The sequence below is a fragment of the Sparus aurata genome, chromosome 2, assembly GCF_900880675.1.
Source record: "Sparus aurata chromosome 2, fSpaAur1.1, whole genome shotgun sequence".
Classification (NCBI taxonomy): Eukaryota; Metazoa; Chordata; class Actinopteri; order Spariformes; family Sparidae; genus Sparus; species Sparus aurata.
Window position 1 is genome coordinate 10420658 of NC_044188.1, and position 16729 is coordinate 10437386.

Consider the following 16729-nt stretch of genomic DNA (forward strand, 5'->3'; position numbering starts at 1 on the left):
TGTGGTGCCCTTTAATTTTTCCCCCTGCGCCTAAAACACCCTGAGTCTGCCACTGTATTTAGGCTGTATTGTGATACACAATATATATCTCAATATTTTGAAATCTCCATGAAAGCGCTTAAAAAATAGTAGGACAGAGCAATTTAATTAATACAATATTTAATTAGGACAATATTGTAGGGGTGACTATTGGTACTTTCACAAAATATTAACATGATGAGATTTTTGATAATGTAGTAATGTGGCTTGATGACCTCAGAAAATTACATTACTTTGACTTTAAAACCCTCAAATCACAATATAACGATATCCAAGGTCTAAAATGATAAATAGTCTCCTTTCACAATAAAGATATAATATTGCCAAGCCCTGTTATTTTTAATTATTTATAAATGAAATATGTATTCATGATAACAGTGGCTAAATTAAATGATTTGACACATTTGCTCATAAATCCTTTATGCAATTCACTTTATTGCCAAGTTGATTTTGAGTATAGTAACAAACAAAAAAAACACGACATAATTCACATTGGCTTTTAAAAAAATAAAAGCCTTATCAACATGATTTTATCAAGACACCATAATTAAATGAAATTATTATAAAAAAAAAACAAAAAAACCCACAATTGAAATTTACACAAAAATTAACTATAAAACATTTGGACATGCAATAAATACATTCATTTCACTAAAGCAAAGTAAGATCAATATTGACAATTGAACTGCAGAAAAATACTGTTTGGTTTTAATGTATTGCTTGTTTTGAAAATGAAACACTGACTGGACATTATTGATGTTTTCATGGACGTCTTGCTTTATGCCTGTTGCAATAAGATCTTCTACTGAAAAAAAAAATCTCATTTCCATTGTACATTACATGTATGTATTCTGTCATGTGTTGTTTTTTTCCCCATCTATCCGCAGCGACTACTGTCTGCGTGGCAGTGTGTGTTACTGCCGAACCACAACCAGTCGGGTACAACCAGCTCCGAACGTCACAGTGATCTTCATCGAATCATAATCCATCATAATCTTTGTCCAAAACCAGAATGTTTTGTGTGTGTCTGTGTGTGTCTGTGTGTGTGTGTGAGGACCCTGAGGCTCTGTTACATTTTGGCACAGGTTAGTGTGTGTTGGGTGGAATCACCTTTTCTTTATTAATGGCTTTTTCTACAAGAAGCGACACTCCAAACAGAGCAGGGCACCCTAATTAAATCTGACCTAATCTAGAGCAGCGGTCTGCCATCCAGCTGTGTGCGTGTGTGTGTGCATGTGTGTGTGATATACAATCATTCTCCAACTTTCACCTCTTCCAAATTCCTGCTTGTTTTGCCCTCGCTCTTTGTCTTCTAATTTAAACCTCTGGAGCCGAGGTTGGACACTGTAAACGAAAAAGATTCTGTCTGTCTTGTATGTGTTCAAGGTAGAGACCGAAGCCAAACAGATGGAGGAACGACGTGAGCAGCCAGAACACCCCCTTCTCCCCCCGTTCAACTACAAAGAGCCTACTGTGGGTCATCTGCTGATTGGGTGATAATTGTTAGGTCTGGAAAAAAGGAAAAATGGATGACATCTCCGAGGGCACGCTGACATGATGATTAACACTGAACAAATCCTTGACAATGACCTGCAGCATTTGGACAAAACTTCATTTCCTCACAAGCAGATTTCCTACGGGAGGCGAGTGAAGCTCACCAGCGACCAGCTTTTCTTTGTTATTTACTCGATCGAGCGCGGGCCATTTTTCTCTCTGTTTCTGCTTCTTCTTCTTCTTCTCTTCCTCCCTCTTACTTGTTCTTCCCATCTCAGTGCATGACTTGGCTGGTGCAGCCGAGGCCCGGCTCAATTGTGCAATTTCATACATGTTTACTTTACTGGCATCTTTCTGAGCATATTTTCCCCCCGAACATTTCCCCTCACATTATTCTGCATTTCCTCTACAACGATATGCTGTCTTTAATCTCCCTTTGTGAGCCCTTTCTTGGCCCGAGGATCAGAACACAATAACCATGTCAGACTTTTCTTATTTGGCCCGTCATCCGCCATATTTTAACACATGCCACAAAGTTCGTTTTGGAAATTGATCAGGAGTTTAAAGAAAAAGAAAGTAGCTCTTCACGTAAACATTTAGACAACTGTCTTCTTCAGCATGAAAAGCAGCTGGAAGTAAGTGGATCACGGGGGAGAGGAGGGAGGCGGCGGTACGCCGTGGGTCGGCGGTTTGTGTGGAGTGTAAGGGGAGAGAAGGGACACAGAGAGGTGAGGAGGGAAGCTGTGCTTTGAGGTAACAAGGGGCGGTGAACGAGCGTAGCCAAGCTCCGCACTGGAGGGAGGAAGAGGAGGAGAGCGAAGGAAGCAAAGTGCCAGAGGAGAGGCAATTGTGGGACTTCTAGGGGATCATAAGAGTCATAAAAAATCACAATACAATGATTTTTCCAGAAAAGTGCAGTTCGGGGAAGTAAATCTAAAGCAGCTGCTTGTAATAAAGACTCTTGAAAGTGTCAAATCTCTCCCTTGTACTTCACCCTGCTACACTGTGGGAAAAGGCACTCAGACATGTAGATGGACAGGTGCACCGCGTGGACACCTACACACTCACAGACACACAAACTATTGCAGAATCATCGCTGAAGGCACACTTGTTTTAATAGATTTTTTGGTTTCAAGGCCATAAAAAAGTCTCGAGTATTGATATTATTTGGCTGTAGCTTACATTTAAAAGGAATCCTCATAAAAAGAAATCTGTACACTGGACAATAGTGGCATATCTGCGCTGTGCTCTCATGATTAACCACACAGATAAAGGCTTTCAAAACAAGGCAAAGTCAAGGTTTGGTCAGGAGCTCAGCCCGATGACGCGGGCCGTGGTGACTACAAAGATTGTCGCTGAGTTTTTGTTTTGAGCGTCTGCTAAGTGCTTCAGTCCTTTTGGCACGCAGCGCAAAATGCAATAAATGTCAAACAGCGGTACGAGCGCAGATCAGGACTGTTCGGCCTGTCAGTGTCACATAGGTGAACCCGGCCTGCTACCGCTGGTAGAAAGCTTAGAGGCATGCTTTGCATTTTTTTTTACGTTAAACCCATTTTTGGTCTACACAAGGCCACTGGAACTCCATCTAGATCACTTTTTATTTCTATATTGTTAGTGTTATAAAAGTTACGGGCCTGGGATGGTTGCCATAAAAACAGAAAAGGAATGAAGTGAAGTTAAAGAAAAAAAGATCAACCCACGTCTCGTTGCTGGCGGTTTGTCTTCCTGCGCTTGCTTGTACTCGTTTTCATTATCATGAAATTAATGTAACTAATAAATTTGTTTTAATTTTTACGACTTTCAAAACATCCTTATCACAAAACCACTCTGGTGGCAGCGAGAGGTTTTTCTGGTTTGGTGTGACGTATAAATAACATTAACAAAGGCACATGGCATAAAACCCCATGGGGTGAGCGGTTACACCAGCTAATTGAATCAAGACTCTTATAATTTTACTAATTGAATCAACCGCAGAGCAAAAGAAATACAGCCAGTTTTCCTAATTATGATTTACATTACATTTTCCCTTCATATTGATCAGCCCTGCCCCGAGTTTTTTAAATGTATAAAATGTGAATATCTGGAGAAAAACGTTTTTAGCGATCACAAAGAGTTGAAGCCACAACAACCTCAAACTGTAACAAAATGTCTGAGTGGCTTCCTCACCGCGCAGCCCTTGAAAGCCCACGATGTCGTATCACCGTGATACTGAGCAGAGGTTTACTCCCAAAGAGCAAAAAAAAAAAAAAAAGGGGGGGGGAGAAGATACAGTCTACTTGTTTTCTGAATGGAGAGTTTTTAGAAGTACGAACAAGCTTTCATACTGAGACAATGGCGCGCGTCCACCCCGCTGCGTTCTCCCTGCTCCTCTCCCTCCCCATTCTCCGTCTCTCTATCTGCCTCTGAGCAGAAACACACGGCACATCCTGCTCAGCGCAACACACCAGCCAAAAGTTCACTTCCTGCTCCTCAGCTCTTCTCCTTCACACCAGCACTATTCCCAGGACATGCATTAAAGGCTCCTCATTCGCCTCAAACAGCACAGGGGACATGCAAACGGACAAGCGAACGCTTCCCCTTTCTATGGATACACAAACCTCCCCCCTCTGTCTGTCATACACATTAATGCAATCAAGCACATTTCGGACATTATCTTCGCTCTTCCCTCCTGCACAGATTTGGAGTGACAGTGGAAACACTTTGTGTTATTCTAATGGTGTAAGGCAGGGAAAAGAGGAGACAGATTTTCATTTAAACTCCTGAATGAGAGGGAGTGAGGGGACCGAAATTCCCACGACTGACATCCGCCCGCTCCTATGTTTTTTAACACGTATGCACATGTTTGCGCAGCGAGCTCTTACTGTCAATAATGTTTCATTTCAGCCGAGCATTATCCAAAACAGGCCGGCTTCCTGTGCGTCTGACTCTCATGCAAAGTTCACTAACCTCTGCATGAGAAGGGGTCAAACAATACGAGGCTGGTTTTCATGCGCGCCCAGAAAAAGCCACCGCTCGTCTGTTTGGGGAAGTGCTCATAACACATCATAACTTGTGCAGACATTTCAAAACATTGCATTTGTCACCTAGACTTTCAGAAAGTGGGGTCGAAGCTAAAAAGTCAATGCCACTATGCCTCGCTAAAGTGTGGTTCAGAAATTCACCAACAGCCAGTTAAGATACTACCAAAATGACTTTGCCTTATGTTACACAAACAATGGAATTGGTCAGACCGACACAAGCCTCTTAGAGGACGACACAATAAAACAAAAAAAATGTATACCGCATAGTAAAAAATGAAAACCAAAAAAATGTTAATATCACATGTTATCTCTCTGCTGTAAAACTGTAACAAGAAATGTATAAACACAGAAATAACCACAGGTTTAACACAGGACGAGCGCCCTGTTAATAAGAAAATAAAAAAGTGTGTGTGTGTGTGTTTGTGTGTGTTTGTGTTTGTGTGTGCGCGTGTGTTTGTTATTCAAAGGTTTAGTAAAGCTTAGCGTCCCCATGCTGGGTTCAGTCCTGAGGTAAGCACCAGTTTCACGTGCGCTGCTTTCAGTTAAAAAAAATCCCCAAAAAATTAAGAAAAGTAAGTGACAGAAAACAACATGTTTGATATGATCATATGCTACAGAGAATTAAGAAGCCCTTAAATTATTGTTATATAAAAAAAAAAGAAAAACAATCCCAAAAAGTCAGGCACATTGTCTCTGTTTTTTTTTTGGTTTTTTTTAAGAAGCCTTTAAGATTCACTACGTCTATCACAGTGTATTTATGGCTTTAGTCTTCACATTCACCCACTGAGGTTGGCATTGGCACTATAGTGGTCAGACATTTCTAATCTGAATCAAGGACCAGAAAAGTGGAAAAAGGAAAAAAAAAAAAAAGAAAAGAAAAGAAAAGGCCAGCATGGTTTTTTGGAATAAACACTGAAAGAAAAAATGTGCCGTCTACCCGCAACCTTTAAGTGCTCTTTTGTTTTCAAGCTGGAGGAGCCACTGGTCAGCCGACACAGAAATATGTCATTCTTTGTTTTCCGCATTCGATACCAGCAGCGGGGAGAAAAGGGAGGCGAGGAGCCGGGAGACATTTGCTCGGGCTCGGATGTGATGTTAATAAGTGGATCAGAGGGGTAAGATGGCAGGCATGAAATGGGACATCATGCCGGCGAGCAGTGCGAATTGTCCAGGAGAAAGTGAGATTTCACAGGGATTACCGAGGCGCAGCAGCTGGGGTGCGCTTGCTCACCCGCCGGCTTCCTGGGAAGACCCACAAACCCCTTCTTATGTTCATATCGCGGACAGATTAGCAGCTCGCTGATGTGTGTGCGGAGAGGGGTGTAAATGCGTGTGGTGTGTGTGGAGCGCATTTAAGGCGAAGGGGCTGAGTGCAGCACTCTCTCTGGCCTGTCAACAGTAGCACGGCTCCCAGGCAACAGACTGCAGGGGTGAGGGAGGTCAGATGAGAGGTCGGACAGCGGAGCGGCATCTGACTACCGCCGCAACGCGATGAATCACCAGCGTGCTGCGAGTGGAGTTACTGCTCTTGACAGAAAATGACAGATTTCTGTGTCATTACCTCTGACCTGGTCCGTGCCCCCTCTGACTCTAACCATTGTAAATATTACACAATGTCAGAGGCAACACCCCTGCTTCGTCTAAGCCATGAGATGAAGCTACACTCATCGTGAACAGGGATTAGTGTGTCATCAGTCGGGTATGTGCAATCATGTCCCAGTTATGAGATCACAGGGCTGAGCTTGCAGCGTCTCAATAACAACTGAAGGCTGAGGGATGTTAGTCAAAATGCAAAGGAAGTTATAGCTCAAGAAAGGTTGCACGCTGAGTGTAAGGCTGATTAAGCTACCATTACTGTCACATAGCATGAGCCTTTATCCGCACAAATATGCAGGGGAGTGGGCTACTTTCAAACAAGTGTGGAGAAAATAAAGCAGAGGAGACTTTACCAAAACGCTGCTCGTTCAGTCATTTCCTCGGCAGGAGCGTGATTTGGAGAAGAAGCTGGAGAATGAGATACATAAATTGTCCAGTACCCCAAAAAACAGAGAGAAAAAAAAAAGGAAAAAAAATAAAATCCTCCCATTACTTTAAAGTCCAGAAGAGTTGGCTTATTCATTTGGTAAAAAAAAAATAAAAAAAAGTTCCGCTCAGGTCTGGACCAAAACCCTGAATCTTGTCCTTTATGTGCTTTTTTCTTCTTTTTTTTTGTACACAAGCTTTTGTACACAGGTTTAGGGTCAGATTGCAACGTTTCCTTGCAACAGTTTCTCTTTGGATTTCACCACAATACAAAAATAAATAAAACAATTTCATTTTGGTTTTCAATTTGCAACTTTGGCTCAATTGCTGTGTTTTTGTTTTTTTATGTTTGTTTGCCTACACTTGTACATAAATACTGTACTTCTTTGATCGAGTGTCCCTTGGTCACAGAATAGCACAGAGCTCCTTTGTGAAGGAGGACTTTAAGATACATTAGATGCATAGAAAGGCACTTACAGTCTACACGTTTTTTGTTTTTTTTTGGTGAGCATCAACAGACCAATTCCTTTTGGCCTGAGTCTGAGGTGCAGAGAAGATACTGAGTTGAGGTGAATGGCTTTTGAATACTGCAAAGTTGTGTGTGCACACAGACCTACTGGTGATGGCCGTTTATACAGGTCATGTGGTCTTAGCTGGGTGAGTAGCGGTCAATGGTGCGGGCTTCAGAGAGGGCCTGTTGGGGAGGGGGGAGGGGCTGGCCCAGGACATCCATCTTGTCGTGGGAGAGGCCCAGGTGCTCCGAGGCCAGTTTGGACAGCGGGTAGAGGCTTTCGATGGCCTTTGCGTCAGCTACCAGTTGCTGCTGGGCCTGGATGAGAAGCTCGTTGGCCTTCTCCGGCTTCAGCCCCAGATGCTCCGCTGCGTATTTACTCAGAGGATAGATGCCCTCGTTAAAGTCCAGCTTCAGTTTCCCATCTGTGAGGCCCCCCGGGGTCCCTCCACCGCTGTGCATCTTCATGTGGCTGATGAGGTTGCGCTGCTGAGCGAACTTTCCTCCACACACCTGACATTCATAGGGCTTCTCCCCCGAGTGGATGCGCATGTGCTCGGTGAGGCGATACTGCCGGGTGAAGCGCATGCCACAGGAGTCGCAGGCAAAAGGTTTGAGGCCCAGGTGGCTACGCATGTGGCGCGTCATGGTGCCGCGCTGCGTGAACTTCTTGCCACAGATGCTGCAGGGGTACGGCCGGGTCAGCCAGTGGGTCTTCTCATGCTGGCGCAACGTGGCTGGATCTTTGTAGGACTTTTCACAGGAGGAGCAGCGGTAGGGTCGGATCATCTCCCCGATGCCCCCTGAGCCCAACCCCTGGCTGGACTTGGACTCCAGATGGGACAGACTGTTCAAACTGTTGCTGCTGTTCAGGCTCCCATAACCGTTTGTGTTGCTGCTCATGTTTTTGTTGCTGCTGTTATTGCCGTTTCCCATCTCCCCACCGGAGTTGCCGTACAGCTCTTCCTCTGTGTGAGTCTCCACGTGTGCGTTGAGCTGCTCTGAGCTCGGGAAGCCTTTGTCGCAGGGGATGCAGACATACAGATTGTCCCCGAAGCTCTCTGGCTCATACGGCATGTGGAACCTCCCCATGGATCCAGGAGGGGACGGCCGGCCTTCACTGCTGCCCGTCTCCTCTGTGCCTGACCCGCTCTTGTCGTCTGCTCCTTCGCTCTCCTCTCCGGTCTTGTGGTGGTTATGATGCTGGTCTCCGTTTTCGCCCCCTTCCTCCTCATCCTCATCCTCATCGTCGTCTTCAGGTGTGTATGAGAGTGGCTCGTGTTTCACCCAGCGGTAGATGTTCCCCATTTCTCTGCCTGCCTCTCCGCTTTCCGTGGGGGTGTCAGGGCTCGGGGGGCACGGGTAGCGATCTGTGCCCTGGGAGCCTGAGCGATGCAGGTGAGGGAGGTGCGGGGCGAGAGGCTGGTTGAGATGGGGGAAAGGTGGAGGAGTGAGTGAGCTTGCCTGGTCGGTCGACTCCATTTTTTCTGAGGGGAAGGCCCGTCCATTCGTGCCCTGCATGGGACTGGTGCGGCCACTCAGATTCCCGTCTCGCTCCTCATCATGAGTGTTTGCCAGATGTGAGTGAGAGGGTGTGTGCTGGGACTGGGAGTTGGGGCTTTTCTTTGAGAGATCAAGGCCGTAGTTGGGGGAGCAGTTCCTGTCAGGGTGGGCTGAGCGACTGAGCTGGGCAGGCAGAGCTGACTGCAGGGACGGGAACACCTGAGAGCCCTGGGTGGAGGTGGGGGCATACAGCTCCCCTGCATGAAGGGCCATACGATGGGGGAGTAGCTCCTCGTGTCCCCGGATTGTATGGCTGTTCAGAATTCCTCCAGGAGGGCAGGACTGAATGACAGGAGTAGAAACCCTATACCTGCCACCACTCCCTAAACCCATACTATTGGGCCCCATCTTTGGGTACGGGAGAAATGCAGGGCCTGGGCGGGGAGGGTACTTGCCATTTCTTTTCAGCTTCTTTTTGCACAAAGCCACTAAGTCAAGCAGCTGCAGGTAGTTGGCTGCCGCCAGGACAGCCCCCAGATTGGGTTCAGTGGGGGAAGTGGGGTCTCCATCGCTAAGGCGGCCTGTGTATATGTAGTCCAGAATGACCCTGAAGACCCCTGGACTCACCATCTCGTGGTCGAGGTTGATGAGATTGTCATGGACCACCAAAGATTTCAAGTAGAGGCTGCTGGCTGCCAGAATGTTCTTGTGAGCTCTGAAGAGGGCGTTCTGCACCACAATGATAACATCACACAGGAAGCCCTTGGTTCGCTGGCTGTTGAGCTGCAGGAGGAGATCCCTAGCATGACTTGGAACTTCCATGGCACCCAGCATCGTCTTCAGTCCGCCACCTGAAACAACAGATATCTGTAAAATGTCATGCAGCAGTCAGCGTCTTAATGCACACCAGCAACACTCATGTGTCATTTTATGCACCGTGAGAATGATTAATGATGCCTTTTGTGAGAGTAATCTATGAAAAGTTGTCATTCACACATCAGATGTATTTGAGAGGTTCGAGTACAGTAGGACTGATAAAATAAAAGCCTTTAACGAAAAGTAATATAGATTGATTAATTGATAACGATTTTTTTATACACAGCCCAACTTAATTTATTGCATTCTTATGCAAACTCATAATCACAGTTTTGTAATTTGAATTTGTCGCCTAATTTACAAAATTAATCTTTAATTCATGCCTTAAATATTTGCATAATCGTGTTTAATTCATCGGTTCCACTTGATGGAACAAGTTCTGAGTGCAGAACTAATCTGTGGGAAGTGCACATTAAGGCCACTCAGTAAAAGTGAACTTTTGCTGAATGTGACCGGGTGCAGTGGTTTTCTCATTATCAGAAATTCAAGTCTACGGGTTCACTTCCTCTGCAGCGTGCAGGAAAAAAAAAAAGAGAGAAAGAGCAAAATTCTAAAAACCGCAGATATATATTTTGTAACTGCTGGCTTCCTGATAAAGTAATCCAGAAGTGGTGCGCAGAGTTTAAAAACAGAGCGAGAGGATGAATGTTTCACAAGTATGATGAACAGCAGGTATAAACCTGAGTGGGGGGAAGGACACATCCAAAAAAAGATAGGTCTTTCGGCTCCCCTTTCTGCCCAGTCATATAAGGAACCGTGTGTGAACGAGATGTAAATCAGCATTACACGCTTCAGCCATTTTCGTTAAGATGAGCTGCAGGGCTCGAAATGCGCACACACACACACACACACACACACACACACACACGCACACACCTACACACTCAAACATCAACACTAATTGTTCCATCAAGCCTAAAATAAACTCCATCGGCCGCATGCATGTATTGTTCAACCAGTGGCATCTGAGGATAGTTTACTTTTGAGATTAAACGTCTCAAACTGTCCCTTAGGGCTTAGTCACACTGATGGGAAACAAGCAACTAAATAAATATCATGTCATCTGTCTGATCATGCTCTTCCTGACACCAGCTCATTCACTTCTTGTTTATTTCATTCAGCCTACAGGCTCAGCACAAAGAATGGGGAAGTGTGAATCTAAATTCAAAAACACCTTGACGAGCGAGCTGCTGGGGGATTCTGGGGAATCCTGAACAGAAAATGTGCCTCTTCTCGTCTCCTCTTAGAAATGCACCGCAGCTAAAACCGTCTATTCTGAAAACTCAAGGTCACCTCTTGGTGGAATTTCAGCGGTACATCTTGGTGAATGCACCTTCAGTTTCTGGCCTCCAGCACCAGAAATGAAATGTCAGCACTGATTAAACGGAAAGCGAGAAGTCAGATTAACTTTAGATCACGGGGAGAGCAGTCCTCAGTATTTACATAAAAATTCCGCATTTTCTATTTTTCTATTTTAAAAAGGTGCTGTCCTCACATGTATGATCTGCATGCTATGTATAACTTATCATGTGCTCATAATATCTAAAAAATAAAAAATAAAAAAAGAAGGAAGAAGAAGAAGAAAACCAATGAATAAAAAGGCGGGTATGGCAGGTTTGGGTGGGTTTACGCTCCATCACGTCCCCAGTTGTCATCTAAAGTGTTTCCACTTCTGGTTTCTGTCTGGCTTTGATTACTCAACGGTCAGGTTTTACTATAAATTTCAGCATCGGTCGGATCAAACGTGTTTAGAAACGAGGGCGATATGAGGAATAGGTCAGAGACTTTCCACGGCTTGCTGAACTTTTGCAGAGCCTCCACTGCATTGAAGAGGCTGTTCAGCTTACTGGATGCTGAGCGGAGCAGCGTGACACATTTTGTAATCACACACACACACACACATATGCGCGCACACACACACACACACACACAAAATCAGAGTAGGTTCTCGTCTGTATGTGATCTACAGCAATACAGTTCAGCTGCAGATATGTGAGCCTAGTTTCTGTCCCGATTTAAGAAGACAGACTTTTCTGAATTTAACCTGACCTTGCAAACCTTTTTAAAAAAATTTAATTAAAAAAAAATTATAAAAAATCTCATGCAGAGTTTCTGTGCACCTGCAGCCTGCTGTGCAAGCAAATTGTTTTTGCTGTTTTGTCCTGTGGTAACGACAAGCAATGTCGGTTTCCCAGTAGAAACAACAAGGATCTCCTCCTCTCCTTGTCTTCTTCGAGGCCGCAACTTGCCTTTTAAAACACCTCAGCTCACCGTCTGACGCAGCCCACTGACAAAAAGCGAACAGTGAAACGTGTTTTATAAAACTCTTGATCTGGAGGACATGTGTAGGCTCACTGCATCCTGTTAGGAAGCCATCTATGATTGCAAAGATATTTAGCCAGCGGCTGCAACATGCGACGTCCTTGTAAACACATTTGAATGCTTGCACCACAGTTTGTTTTGTTTTGTTTGTGTTGAACGGGCTAAATGAAATCATTTTTATAGGGTGCACAAACAGCACAGCCGCCTGAGAGGAGGTTTGCTCGAGCCCCCCCCCCCCCATCTGATAGCCCCTTCTGTTCCAATGAGCCGTCAACATGCTGGGGAAACTCAGGGGCTGACGTTTGTGAGTGGTGATGGCATTCAGTCATTTGCATTACATTAATATTCATTGTCCCCATGTTTGGTCTGTTTTGACACTTCTGTGGTTTGGGGTGAAGCGGGAGACTAAACTTCCTACCTCTACATGCAGCCTCAGTCACATAAACACGCCACACATCTGCTTAAAACGTTTGTGTTGACATTTTATTTTCCTTCGTTTCAATTTGCTGCCCATGCTCGACGTCCGCCCTGTTTATCCAAGAGCCCATTTGACCGTGTTCACATGCGGCTCGTGCTCAATTTACGAGGCAACTTTTTGCAGGAAGGTATTTTATATTCGTTTTAATCCGGCTCATAATTTTTGCTTTTTTTTTTTTTTTTTTTGAGGGGGTCATTTTTGTGGCTCGCAGGAGGCTGGAGAAGCTTTACATGCATCAAATCGGAGACAGTGAGTTTTTAGCATTCGCAGTCAGATGGAGAAGAACACATGATAGGTGGGTATGTTGAGTTTTTAGTCAGGTCAGCAAACATCAGAGAGTTTCCTGTGTGAAAGCTGTTCTCGCCCATCTCAAGAAGTCATCACACACTTAGAAAATACTGTTTGAGTAAGACAGCAAGAAAGTTTCTTAATCTTATTGGGCACCACGTTTATTTAGGATATTTATTTATTTTTGCCTTTTCTATTTATTGGATCACAATCATTTAACGTCGTGCAGGTTTCACAGCAAATAAAAAAATATACCTGCATATCTTATTTTCTAATTTAATCTCTTGAACTCTAACGATCGACAGACTGTAAATGTATCTGATTGTTAAAATGAATGCAGGCCACGTTGCGCAAGTTGTATTCGCCTGTCGGATCAGAAGTTCAGGGGCTCGTCTCTAACATCTTGAGCGCCTCACACGTCGCGTCCGTGCGACGCAAGGAACGCACGGAGTGGTCTGCTGACTCCGACCCCCGTCCTCCCTGCGCGTCTCTAATCTGCTTTACTCTTCTTCACTTGTTGCACAGTAAACCGAATCACGAGTGGATCCATCTCTCTGAGCTCCAGCGCCTTATCAACGCCAAAAAAAAGGAGAAGAAGAGAGGGAGAGAGAGAGAAGGAGCTCTAAATCACCTCCAGGAGCAGTTTTCTACTACTTAAAGGTGAATCAGACAGCTGTTTCTTCTTCGGACCTGTCAGCAGCAGCTCTTTCTTACATGGATGTTAAACTCGGGAAAGCAGGAATCCATGCGCTAAACATGCCCACACCAAAATACTCCTCTAATATTCCTCAGCTCCGTCCTGACGTTATTACGCACGGTTACAGGCCTGTTTTATAACGTTATGATCCCTCTGTAGCTTCCTTTTTATATTTATTACAGGGTTGCTGAGCAAGCTCAAGTTCCCTTTCGACCCGAGGCAGATGTTCCCTTTAACTTTTGCATCAATAAAAAAGTAAATCAAATAGTTTAACTTCAATCCCTTTAGTCTTGTTTTTCTTTTTTTACTCTATACGTTTGCATTTTTTTTTTCAAGCACGATACGCCATTAGAATTCGCATTTACAGGAGCCAGAGCCTGGAGATATTTAACAAAAGATCCTGATCTGTGTGTAATTAATTATTTGAAATAATAATAATTTCCAAAAGAAAACACAACAAAAAAGTTGAGTTTAACCGGCACGAATTAAATGCGTAAAAAAAATGTTAAAAAAAGGACCGAGCGCAGTCTTTCTGGAGGATATCAACATAAATGATCCTGGAAATCAAAACTAATTCTACAAGCATTTTCAGCGATGGAATTAAAAACACATTTTCCTCGGTGACACTCTACGGTCTAATGGATAAAAACCACTAACAGCGATCGTGCCCCTGTCCTCGCCCTTGTTTGGGGTGCCTTGCATGCACGCAGCAGCAGCAGCAGCATACAGCTCTTACCTGCATGCCCGATGTCTTCTGCCATCCGATCTAAGTCTCCCTTAATGATCATCTCAGCAGCCTCCAGGAGTCATATCTGACGTTTCAGCTTTGAACTGCCAGCCTCCAAAAAACCATGCCAGTTTTCCGAGCGCGTCTGCCAGCTCTTTTTTTATGATTATTAATTGATATGAATTTCTTGTCGCTCCTTAGGTCCGTCCTCCCACCCACTTTCCTCCCTCTCTCTCCTTGTTTTCCCTCTCTCTCTTTCTCTCTCTCTCTCTCTCTGCCTCTGTGTCTCTCTGCCCCTCCTCTCCCCTCTTTCTCATCCCCTCCTATAAAAAAAAAAAAAAAAAAAAAAAAAAATACGTGCTTTAGACCAGCATCAGTTTCCTCCTTTTTTCTTTTTTTTTTTTTCTAGTAATTTCCTTAGCTATTTTTGAGTCGGAGCAATAACGCGCACCGGGATGATAATGGAGCCTCTATGCGCCTTAAGTGTTTTAGCGCCCCGTGTGATGTCAGTCTATAATAAAACTAAAAGGTAAAATCGAGGGCAGGAACTTCAAGTGACCCCGACTTGAACTCCTCAACACATCGTCTTAAAGAGACAGGCAGCTATTGTATACATACCGCGTATATGTCGCGTATTTATGATCAGGCACGTCAGACTCTTGAGAGGAGGTGTTCTCAGCTTCTCTAACATCTCAAGGAATTTTAATTCGAGGCCAGAATTGAATCAAATTCACTCACATTTTCTGTTGTTTCTTTTTTTATATATACAATAAAATAATAATAATAATAAATCCACAACTGCTGCTGTTCTGTAACTGCGCAGTTTTTTTGGTTTTGTTTTGTTTTAATGAAGTAAATCCAATAAAATGTTAAATTGAGTCGACTGCCACCTTCCCCCTGCAGACCTCCTCTGAGAGAAGCCTTAATGGGCCCCCTGGCTTCGCTTAAAGAGCACAATTAGCTAAGTGGAAAACTAAAAGGAGGTTTGACAAATCACTTTAACAACACACATCTCTCCTCCTCCCTTAAATTAAAACACCTGCTGTGACTTTTATCTAAAAAAAAAAAAAAAGAAAAGACACAAACAAGCACCTGGGGCATGGAGATTAAAGTGGGTAGACTGAAAAGTTCTCTGAAAACTGGCAACACCAGGACATGAAGACCTAGTTTGATGTGTGAATAATAAAACCTGTCAAGTTTTTTTTCCACAAGATGAATCAAGGATTATGTCACAATATCCGTATTATTGGTGGTAAAAAAAAAAAAAAAAAAAAATGCAGCTCTTGTTGAATTCCTTCCCAAATTTCCTTTTCACATTCTCCCCTTCTCTTTCCTCAGAGTAATGCAGTCCTCCTATTTAACATCAAAACAAATAATTAGAACATTTAATTGTACGTATATTTTATATAACTTGTGCGTTTGCTTCTTACTTTACGCACAGACGTTGTGCTGAGAATCCTCCGAGGAGACCTCCATGACCTGGAGGATTTAATTACGCACGCATGATGATCATAAATTTAAAAATTAAAATAAAATGTGTCTATTTAAGCAGAAGTTATTATCAGATGAGTTTCAGGCCGGACGTGCCCATCCGATCCAGATGTTCAGGCTTTGTCAGCACTGAAGGCTACATCAGGACCATCGGCGCAAGACGAAACGACGCGTTGAAAAAAAAACCTGGATGAACTCATGCGAAGCGGCTCTTTCAGACGCGGTGTGTGACCGCGCGTCTGCGTGGATGTCTCCGCCGTGTCACAGATCTTACCTCGGACTCATGTCTGGTGCTCTGGCCGTATGTGCACTCTCCTTTTCGGCATTCCCTCATCAGACCTCCGCAGTTTCCCCCAGGTCCAGCTCGCTCTCTCTCTCTCTCTCTCTCTCTCTCTCTCTCTCTCTCTCTTTCTTACTCTTTCTCTTTCTCTTTCTCCTTCAAAGCGTCTCCTCGGCGGATTTTCTGCAGCCCCTCTCTCTCCCGGTTTTCCCCTTCTTTCACCCTCTTCCATACACTGAAATTTTCTCACGTGTTAACGAGACTATCTGACACTTCAGACTGTGTTAGGGTCCGGTCGGACCAAAAAACCTGCCGGCGCCGGAGACTTTACGCGCACAGCGACACCCAACGGTGCACTCGGCGGCAGCGTGTCCCCATCGGATTCATCAAGGAGGACCAGCTGTGCAGTGATTTGAAGGAGGGGGGGGACACAGTCATGTTGATGAGGTGTTTGTGTTTAAATCGGGATAAAAATAGCAAAAAAAAACACTGTTTAGCTTCATGCAACTGGAAGATTTGGAAAGTATTTAATTACAAGTCCTTCATTTAAAAAGCAACAAAATGTACCTAAAGTACTAAAAGTCCTTAGCTACAAGTGTAATGGTGTATTATTTTTCATCAAATACATGTAAACTGTACTGTGGGCTAGTTGTAACTACTTTATATGCTGCATCATTGTTTAGTCTGTAGCAATATATCATATTTTATAGGCCGATTGTGTGTTTCGTGTTAAAATCATCACCTGATAGCAGCGATGGAATGTGACTAATAACACACACAACACTGAGACACTACTTGAGTGCTATTAATAGGGGTCAATTCCACTTTCACCAAATTAATTTAACATTTTTGGCAACATACTTTGAAAATAACTACACATTTCTGATAAACGGAGTTGAGTACAAAGTTCCAAATTACCCTCAGAAATGTTGTGAAGCGCTCGTAATGTTCAAGTAAACTGCAAGTCCTTCAAAAGGTTTC

General features: G+C 44.0%; 1 protein-coding gene across 4 annotated transcripts; it reads right to left on the minus strand.

Moving 5' to 3' along the window:
* Positions 1-454: 454 nt before the first annotated feature.
* Positions 455-16057, minus strand: hic1 (hypermethylated in cancer 1). Of its 4 annotated transcripts, none has more exons than XM_030441348.1 (2): positions 15743-16057; positions 455-9440 (listed from the first exon to the last, which is right to left on the minus strand). In XM_030441348.1, the coding sequence occupies exon 2, from the start codon at positions 9421-9423 to the stop codon at positions 7225-7227; it is 2199 nt and encodes a 732-aa protein (XP_030297208.1). In that variant the 5' UTR covers positions 9424-9440; positions 15743-16057; the 3' UTR covers positions 455-7224. The 4 variants fall into 4 exon arrangements, with proteins under 4 accessions (XP_030297208.1, XP_030297179.1, XP_030297197.1 ...); XM_030441319.1 differs by having other exon boundaries at positions 455-9456; XM_030441337.1 differs by lacking the exon at positions 15743-16057 and adding an exon at positions 13987-14223 and having other exon boundaries at positions 455-9456.
* Between the last annotated feature and the right edge of the window lie 672 nt (positions 16058-16729).

Bases quoted from the DNA above. Each gene is read 5' to 3' on its own strand.
- hic1 (XM_030441319.1), bottom strand. From the start codon at position 15,802: ATGAGGGAATGCCGAAAAGGAGAGTGCACATACGGCCAGAGCACCAGA. The intron at 9,457-15,742 runs GTAAGATCTGTG...GACATTTTACAG, and splicing joins GCACCAGACATGAGTCCGAG to ATATCTGTTGTTTCAGGTGG.